This window comes from Pteropus alecto, unplaced genomic scaffold, assembly GCF_000325575.1.
Source record: "Pteropus alecto unplaced genomic scaffold, ASM32557v1 scaffold1197, whole genome shotgun sequence".
In the NCBI taxonomy this organism is placed as follows: domain Eukaryota; kingdom Metazoa; phylum Chordata; class Mammalia; order Chiroptera; family Pteropodidae; genus Pteropus; species Pteropus alecto.
The window spans coordinates 786,696-796,705 of NW_006441068.1; the positions used below are offsets into that span (position 1 = coordinate 786,696).

The following is a 10,010-nucleotide window of genomic DNA, read 5'->3' on the forward strand; positions in this document are numbered from 1 at the left end:
ACATATATATATATATACTTGTCACCGCCCCAGTCGTGGGTCCCAGCAGCCCTGGTGGCGGGAGGAGGGGTAGCTGCCAAGCAGCCCAGCTTTGCGAACTCACGAACCTGCGAACCCGCCATGATGCCCAAGAATAAGGTGAGCTCCGGGCGGGAGCGACGAAGGAGGAGCCCAAGATGAGATATGTGAGGTAGTCAGCTACACCTCCTCCTGCAAAAGTAGAAAGCAAGCCAAAAAAGATGGCAGGAAAGGATAAATCTGCAGACAAAGAAGTGCAAACAAAAGGGGAAAAGGGAGCAAAGGGAAAACAGGCAGAAGTGGCTAACCAAAGCACTAAAGAAGATTAACCTGCAGAGGACGGAGAAACTAAAAACAAGAGTCCAGCCTCTGATAAAAGCAGGAGAGACGGCGGGGGGAGGGGGGAAGGCAGGAGAGAAGCCAAGTCTGGTTAATATCACACACCATGTCTTATCAGTGGTCCCTGTCTCCCTTCTTGTACAATCCAGAGGAATATTTTTAGCAGCTATTTTGTAAATGCAAGTTTTTTAGTAGCTCTAGAAACATTTTTTAAAAGGAGGGAATTCTACCTTATCCCATTTTTAAGTGTAAATGCTTTTTTAAAAGAGGTTAAATTATTTGCTGGTTGTTTATTTTTTGGTACAACCAGAAAATAGTGGGATATTGAATATGGGAGGCTTTGATTGTCTTGAGTTCAGCTTAACATTCTATAGATGGGGGTGGCTTTTATATCCTATAATGTAAAGCATACTAAATGGCAATTGGGAGTCAGTTGTTCATTTAATATGTCTTAAACATTTTAAATTACTACTATTTCCATGTTTTTGGTAGAATTGTTTCCTAAAGAAAACCAGTCCTTGGTCTTGCCTCTCCCTGTCAAAATTTTATGCACTCTGTAATATCTTTGGTTGTAGTAGTGCAGTTTTCCTAGTAACTTTGTTTATGTGCTATGTAAGGTTGAAAATTTGATTATATAGTGTATATGATATTAAATTATGAATTAGTGGGACTTTGATGTAACAGCATATCAACATTTGAAGATTTGGTACTTGATATTCTATTAAGGAAAATTAGCCTCGAAATTTTAAGCTGGAAAGTCACTGGAATAAACTGTTTAGGAAAGAATTACAACTATATGACTTTTTAGGTTTTTGATATATACGTTAAAAATTATGTACAAATTAAAATGTCTGTGTACTTGTCCTCAAAACAACCAATAAAATCTCCATTATGGAAGAAAAAAACCTTGTCATTTCCAAAGAATAGATCAGAGAGGTGATAGTGATGATTCTGAGATTAAAGTTCTGAGCTTTCTTCCAGGGAAAACCCCAGCTCTGGGGTTTCAGAATGGTTCCCATTAGATCAGAACTGACCCTGGTTCAGTGAATACTTACACACTGAAAAGTGTGCTCTAGTTTCCTCTGCTAGATCAAACAGAGAGGCTCTGTTCCAGGGAGGCAGCTTTGGGGACAATTTCTCCAGACCACAAAAACAAATAAGATGACTCTTGGTAATCAAGAAAAGATTCTATCCTTTCTTTACTGGGAATTTGAAGATGGTTGTGGGCACAATCTTTGTCTAGTTCCAAATTATCTAATAAGGGGAAAAAAAAATAGAAGAGTAAATTAAAAAGAAAAAGTAAGTTGACTAACAACCCTATGTGATATTTATAAAGAGAGAATGTACTTTCTAGACAAGAATTTGAGTCATACCTTATTCTGGAATAATATGGAATGACATTCCTTATCCAGGAGTGATACAGAATGATAAAGAGGCCCATTAGTACATATTTTACATACTTCTTTATTTCCTCTTAAACATTTAACTCAAGATAGATTCAAGCCCTCTGGACAAAATGTGATGAGAGACCTCATGAGTTTAAAAAATTGCATGTAAAAATAATTTCAATTTACACTCTCCTGGGACTTCAGGTAAGAATATAAAAACTCAACCAACTTTGAGCAAGATGAGCCGAGAAGAATTGGAGGACAGTTTGTTTCGTCTTCGTGAAGAGCACATGTTGCTGAAGGAACTTTCTTGGAAGCAACAGGATGAGATCAAAAGGTACCTAGAATTCTCTTCAAGTCTTTAAAAGCTGTATCCACACCACAGTAAATTGAAAAGAATATGTTTTCCTGAGATGTCTACACCAGAAAACAATTCAAATGTCAAGAGTGGTTAACTCCAAAAATAATTTTTGTAGCAATATTTATTTAGTTTTCTTGCCAAACACCCAAATAGACTGTGGCCATAGGCTGCAATGCGCCACGAACAGCTATTTCAACCCACAGAGCAAGAGACTGGGCAGGCTCCTGCCCTCATCACTAAAGAGGGGATGGAGACAGGGGCAATGGCCAAAATCTCAGGTTAGCAAAGGCAGTAGGAACAAGTAAGAAAAAGGGTCTTTGGGTTTTTTTTTTTTTATAAAACAGAACTAAAACTCATGTTGATCATTTACTATATGGAGGTATGTTGTAAATGCTTTATATAAAATAACTAAGTTAATATTATAAGTGCTATTAACTTATTTAATACTCTGAATAACATATTACTAAGAGGAAAAGGAAGCATGAAGAGGTTAAGTAACTTGCCTGAAGTCACAGCTGGTGAGTAGCAGAGCTGAAAGCTCTTAACTCCAAAATCTATGTACAGTGACCTTAGGGTATTGGCTTTCAAAAGTCAATGGTTTGGGTGAGGGCCTGGAGAGGAATCTGAGATATGGGGTATGGGTAGATAAACATATAAGAAGAATGAGAATTCTGAAAGTTCCAGGTTTATCTCTAGGAAGTACTTTGAAGATATTGCCTTCCAGCCGAAGACCACCAGGAACACACCTGGTGTAGTTGAGCAAGCTGGGTTTATTACTCATTGCAGCTAGAGAAAATGTACCCTATGGGGAGGATAAAGGCATCTCAGTAAGAGTATGTTAGAAAGAAACATAAGATTTGGGCTTCAGTTGGATGATTTGGGGAATGTCCAAGGTAACAGGAATTTGCTCCAGATTTGGTACTGTCAGAAAGCAGGGACACTTCCATGTTTGGATATTTCAAAAAGTCTTATCTACAGGGAGGATAGACTAGAGTGAGGCTAAAGCTGTAATTGTAAAGAAGTAGCAGTCACTCACATTAGCCAGGAGAGGAGGATGTTTGGTATTTTGTGGTGACACAGTAACCTTGCATTTTGTCTGTGTTTAGACAGGATTATGCAGTGGACTTGTTTTATATCCTTCGGTCATGGTCTCAGAATGGCCTTTTCTGATGTTGGTGCTCTGTGGGATATGTCCAACAGGATAATAACATGGCCTGGTTGTGAGCACCAGGCCAACTTCAAACAGCACCTAGCACTAACTATGTCAGACCAATTCCCTGTGTCAGGAGCAGCTTTTTGCTTTCTCATTGGTAATCCCGAGGAGTAGTTCAGAGCTTCATTTAGAATCTACAGGATTGTAGGCTTCTACCGTATGCCAGCACTCTTCAGAGTCGTAGATTCTTTTATGTTGTGGAGAACTCAAGAATCTGAAGTCAGAAGTTTGCACGAGACAAAGTCTTGCTTCTTGGTTGATAACCACAAAATACTTGAGATTATAGATACTAAGTGGTTAAATTGGATTCTTTCCCTCAATTCTTTTATTTTATGCCTTGATTTCTTTATCTGGATATAACAGTAAGTAATAATAACTAACTCACACAGTGCTTACAATGCACCATCAGTGTCCTAAATACTTTATATATATTAATTTATTTAATCCTCATAACAACCTAGTGAGGCCGGTACTATTTTTATCATTATTCATAGATGAGGAAACTGAACTTAAAAGGTTAATTACATGCCTAAGGCCACATAGTAAATGTCAGAACTGGCAGGCAGTGGGACCATAGAATCTGATGGTAATAGTAGAAAGCATGATTTTAGGTCAAGACAATAAATAGTGATTGACTGTCCACTCTAGGTAAGGCTCGGTGTATAGTAACAGCTGTAGAAGACTCATGCTTAAGGTTGGGCACATATACAGCAGTATGTGGACAATTGGGATGGGAGAAGTAAATATTAAAATTTCTACTTATATTTAATTATCTCCCCTTTAAAAATTAGTATTTTTGTTTGTTTTACACTGAGCATAATTTGTTAGAAGTAAATGTATATAATTCAAAAATAAATATATACACAAATATATTGATTATCCCAACGTTTTCTACTAAGATGAATGTGTGATCACTGCAACAGAATGGACAAAGGTGGACACGATGTCCCTACCCTCAAAGAGTTACAGTGTATTAGGGACAGAAAATTAATTTTTTAAGTGTAAATAATAGACTACAGTAGATATATTTATTTTGCAGATTAACTCAGATGATTTGCCACCAAATAAACTGTAGAAATAACTGTCACATAGGAGAAGTCACGTGCGACCAGCTCTATTTTTGTCCGTAGGATGAGGACAGCCTTCCTGCGATTGACGGCTGCGGGCCGGGACCTGAGGGTAGAGGCGGCAGCCCTGGAGCAGCTCTCAGAGCCCGCTAGGCGTCGGCGAAATGCGGGGTGGCGGCAACGACCCCCTAAGCACCAGCGCCCCCTGATGCTCCGGCCACAACAGCAGCTCCTGCGCATCGGCCCCCCTGTTCCTCGCAGCACCCAGCCTCGTGTCCACGTGGCACAAAGACAGCTCCACACTGCCGGTGCTCCCGTGTCTGAGAAGCCCAAGAGGGGTGAGACTCAGGGCCGAGTCCCCGACAGGACTAAAACCCTGGGAGCGATTGATTTGCCAGGAACATTTTCCTCTTCATTGCTTTGTTCCTCCCACCATCTTATTTTTTTCTTTTCTTCTCTTGTTCTCATTCCTTTCCACCTTCCCAAAAGCTTTTCTTTTTCTCTCTCCTGAGTGGGATGTCAGGTTCAAAATTCTCAGTTAAGTACTGCTGAGAGACCAATCAGACAACTGAAATGGGAATTTTCTGGTCAAGTTCTGCAGCAGGTATAGAAAATATACACAGAGATTACGTTGATGTCCCTCTCAGGTGTAAGGGGCAATAATCCTAAGACAGGTCTCCCTACTGGGACTTAGTACTGAGTGGCCGTGCCTCTAAAATGGGGTTCTTAGCCTTTCTGGGGAAGTGGACTCCTTTAAAACCAAGATCAAAGTGAGGCCTCCTCCCAAGAAAAACACATGGCACATAGACAAAACTTTGCATACAATTCCATGGGTTCAGAGATTCCCAAAGCCCGTTCTTGAAGTCTAGACTTAGAAGTCAGGCTGTGAGTGAAGTGTTGCAATTCCTACTTTTCCTGTATTCCAAGTGGCTAAGAGTCTCTGGCTACTACGAAACTCAGCATTAAATTAAGTAAAATTTTGTATGTAAATTTTCTTCACCTAGCCTACTCAGCCCTGATTTAGGTCCATGGGAATGGAGTGTCTTTATCCTGGGGATTCAGTGTTAGGTTTTGTTTAGCATGCTCCTCTATTTTCAAGCTTCCTACTTAAGCCTATCACATCTTTGCAAAAACAACTAAAAGTAGAAAAAGTAAATAAATCTAAATTTCAGTTCAGTTTAAGTTCAGCATTATTACCAATTATATACCAGGTGCTAGAAATAAAGATGCAGTAGAGTTAGACATACAGTCCCTGTCCTTGGACCAGCTTGCACCTTTCTTCTTCCCATTTGTACTCTCTTACTTGAGCATCTGTAGTCCTGTCGACTTAAAAATCTGTAGTTGCATATCTATGCAAGGGCGAAGACCGAGAACCTCTTCTCTGGATCAGTGGTCATGTAAGGATTTCCCCCAGGTCTCAAGGCTCTCTACGTCCAGCACTTGGTGTTCTAGTTTTATCGCTTGGTGTTCTGGAGAAAGCTGTTGCCAGAGTCGCATCTTCTGTCTCAACTTTCAGAGCCAAGGGTCAGGCTGAGCTACACGGCCCCTCCCACATTCAAGGAGCATGTGGCAAATGAAAAAACCAGAGGTGAAATATCCAGCGAACCCAGTGAACTGTGAGTTCTTTTCACTTATCCTGCACTGTTACTCTTTCAGCTTTCATTGATAATATATCATTTAGGAAACAAGTGTATATTGGTATTTTTGAGTCTTTCCAGCATAATCAGAGAAGATGAAAGTCAACCCTAGGTCAAATTCTAAATTCATTGCTTAAGAATGGAAAATAAGCAATTGTCTGTCTTCTAAGGAAAAAAGAATAAAGGCTCTTTCCTTAATTGAAAGTATTCCCTCTTTTTCCCTTTATATTTTTATCCCTTAGGTTGTAATTCATTTATATTTCTGTTTGACACTTAAAAGCTATATTTTTAACATGACCTTCCACACATATCAAGATTACTAACTACTCCAACTTCTTTTTATATTTGTTAGAGCCCAATCTCAGTCTCTATAACAGCAGTTTCTATTTCTTCTTTTGTGTTTAATGTTCTTTCTAACAGCATAATTTCTTTCAGCAAAGTCATAATTATGACTAAACGTATTGGTCTATGCATGCTTAACAGTGCTCACATTGTGACTAGCAATACAATGCAAATGGAAGAACCACCCAAGTCTCCTGAGAAAATGTGGTCCAAAGATGAAGATTTTGAACAGAAAAGCTCTTTGGATTGTGCTCAGAAGGCCACAGAGCTTCGGTAAGAGTGTGGCATTCCATGCCTCAAGCCATAATGAACTGAAAAAGTAAAAGATTCTTGTTTTTACCTTTCCTCCATCTCAGAGGAAAAGAGAATGCTTGAGCTTAAGTTCAATCTGAGGAGACCTGGAGTCCTAAGTGAGTTAAGAAATAAATTAGCCTAAAGGGGATTCTGATGTATAAATAGAAGATTTGCTGCCTCACTTCATAAAAGGAAAACTCTTTCATCCTTATCATCAGATGTGAATTCTTAGCCCTCACTGTGCATCAGTACATTCTATGACAAAATGTATAATGATATGTATCCATCCTTATAGTATCATACAGAATAGTTTTACTGCCTTAAAAATCCTCTGTGCTCTGCCTATTCATCCCTCACCATCTCCTTACCCCTTGTGCCACTGAACTTTTTATTGCCTCCATGATTTTGCCTTTGTCCAGAATGTCATATAGTTGGAATCATATAGTATGTAGCCTTTTCAGATTGACTTCTTTCACTTAGCAATAATGCATTTAAGTTTCCTCCATATCTTTTCATGGCTTGATAGTTCAGTTCTTTTTTTTTTTCCCCATTAAATTTATTGGGGTGACATTGGTTAATAATTCTTTTCTTTTTAGCACCAAATAATGTCTCATTATCTTGATGTACCACTATTTATCCATTCACTTATCAAAGGACATCTTGATTTCTTCCAAGTTTTGGCAATTATGAATGAAACTGCTGTAAATATCTATGTGCAGGTTTTTGTGTGGACATAAGTTTTCAACCTGGAGGCTTTTAAAACTGGAAATGCCTGGGCCCCACCCAGAGATTCTCTTTCAATTACTAGGGGTAGACTCCAGGTAGTGTAATTTTAAAGATCTCTCCAGACGATTTTAATAAGCAGCTAGAACTGGGAATCACTGAGATAGAATCTACTGAACCCAAATCGTCCCCAGTACTTTTCAAATAATAAAGAAAACAATCTTCGGGGTTCAAAACCAATAATCTTCCCTCGGGTCCCCTCATAGCTACACTTTCCTGGTTTCTCTAAGGAAACAAAACTCAGATTTAGCAGGTCTTTGCAAGGTTTATGGGAAACTGTGAACACCATAATTTTAAAAATAGCTATTATGTTTTCTCAGAATACAGAATTGAAGGTTGGTAGTCTCTCTATCAACTCTCAGCTGGTGTGAGGGGAAAAAGTAGAAAGGAGATTATTATGGGAGTGTGTATATACTTCCTATTTGGGGCATGTTGTGGGGAAAATAGACAGGCAAGAGGTAAAAGGAAGATGTTCTTCTTGGTGCAGAGTCAGGGAGAAAAGGTGCTTAACTTTGTCCTTTCTCAGACAGAATATTTTAGCACTGTCTTCTTTCTCCAGAGCTTCCATTAAGGAGAACATAGAGCTGATTCGACTTAAGAAGCTCTTACATGAAAGGAACACTTCATTGGTAGCCACAAAAGCACAATTGACAGAAGTTCAAAATGTGAGTTGCCGTCATCGGCTGTGCTTTTTTAGGGGGAAAACCAGTCAATTAAGAGATGAATATTATTTTCTCCCTTTTACTCATGGGAGACCACAACTGAGAAAAACTAAGTTACTTACCTAAGGTCACACAACTTATAGGTAATATTCAAATCCAAGCCTTGCAACTCAGAGTCTGTTCTTTTTCTAATATTTTCAATTGTCTCTCTATTAGGAAGAAGGTTCAAGCCCTGCCCACTAAGGTGGAATTAAGTGGGATTCATTTGTGTCAGGGTTAAGGTTCCAGCCAAGGGCCACAAGCAGCATTCTTCCTAACTTAAGTTAGGAAGAGGCCAAGAGCAGTCACAGGGGAAGGGAAGGAAAGCAGCTTTTACTGAGTACTCTCTGTATGCTGGACTCTGGACTAGGTGCTTACAGTGCTGATCTCATTTAAGCCTGATGACTGCCCACAAGGTAAGTGCATTTAATGGATGAAGGAGCTGAGCCTCAAAGAATTTAAGTAACTTGCTCAAGTCATAAAAATAGTAAGAGGAAACACACAATGCAATATATATATTCCTTACTATTGAATTGTACACCTGAAACTTACTGGATTTTTTTTTAACTAATGTCACCATAATAAAAATTAAAAATAAAAATAATAAGGGGCAGAGCAGGCTTTGAGCTCAGGTTTATCTGGCACCATGGCTCATGCTCTTTTCTTATTACCACTATATAGAAACTCACAAATGAATGGTGGAAATAGGGCATAAGGGTCTAAGTGATTGGCATCATTCTGTTATTGAATAAATATTTATCGAGTATCAGGAACTGTGCAAAGCACTGGGCTACAAAGATTACAAAGATGAGTAAGACATCTCCTGCCTTCGAGGAATTTATAGGAGTGAGAGAATAAGAAGTAAACACGTACCAACTATCCACATCTAGGATATGGGGGAACATAAAAGAGAGAATAGTCAGATCCACCAGAGAATGGGGTGCAGTATCCTAAAACGATTCATAAAAGAGTATATTTACAAGTCAAATACTGGGATACTGAAAGATTATCAGGTATTAATAAGCGTGCAAGAGAGGGGAGGGCTTTCCAGCAGAGGAGAGATGGAAGCCAAGGCACAGAGGCGAGAAATGTTAGGCAGTGGGCCATGGAGGCCTTGTCAGGAATTTGGACTTTATCCTACAGACAGTGGAGAGCTACAGAAAGATTTCAAGCAAATTGATAACATGATCAACTTTTCCTACAAAAAAAGATCACTTTGCCTTTTTTAAATGTCTGAAATATTTTTGAATATTTTATACATTTTAATAAAGAAATAATACTTTAAAAACACTATTATAAAGCACTGTAATTAGAGATGACTGTTATTATACTTTTCTGAAAATTTCAAGTTCTCGAAAATTACAGAACTACAAGGAAAGATTATCTGGCAGCAGAGTGAATGATAGGTTGGCTGATATAAGACTGGAAGCAAAGAAATCAGGTAAAAGATGACTGCAGTGGTTCAAGAGAGACAGAATGAGGATCCCAACCACCAGGCAGTGAGAGAGACTTGCAGAGAAAGAACTGTATCGGGAGAGGTTCAGGAAGTAAAAGAAAGGACTTCATCACCAAGAAGGAGTGGGTAAGGGAAAAAGAGAAATAGAAGATGACTCCTGGGTCTCTAGCTTGGGTGATTAGATGATGGTGGTGCTGTTCATTCAGACTGGCTGCAGTTAGGACTGCCCTTGCTATGTCCGTTCTGATGAGACTAAAGGCATCTTTACAAGGCCAATCTTCAAATCTATGTTTTATAGAAAACCAGGTGTCTGCTTGTATTCTTTTGATTTGGTTAATTTGGGTAGCACATAAAGGATGTGGCGATATAGGAAGGAAGATAATTTAAAATTGTATGTGTAAATAGCTATAC

The 10,010-nt window shown here is 39.0% G+C and overlaps 1 protein-coding gene and 1 pseudogene across 1 annotated transcript in view; both read left to right on the forward strand.

Moving 5' to 3' along the window:
- Positions 1-123: 123 nt before the first annotated feature.
- LOC102887104 lies at positions 124-452 on the forward strand (annotated as a pseudogene).
- Positions 453-1,518: 1,066 nt separating this feature from the next.
- Positions 1,519-10,010, forward strand: part of RPGRIP1 (RPGR interacting protein 1) — a 46,653-nt gene continuing 38,161 nt past the window's right edge. The window contains exons 1-6 of the mRNA XM_015594392.2: positions 1,519-1,528; positions 1,950-2,082; positions 4,450-4,724; positions 5,903-5,995; positions 6,401-6,638; positions 8,002-8,107. Of these exons, the coding sequence (XP_015449878.1) occupies positions 1,519-1,528; positions 1,950-2,082; positions 4,450-4,724; positions 5,903-5,995; positions 6,401-6,638; positions 8,002-8,107 (855 nt within the window). The remainder of the gene's footprint in view (positions 1,529-1,949; positions 2,083-4,449; positions 4,725-5,902; positions 5,996-6,400; positions 6,639-8,001; positions 8,108-10,010) is intronic.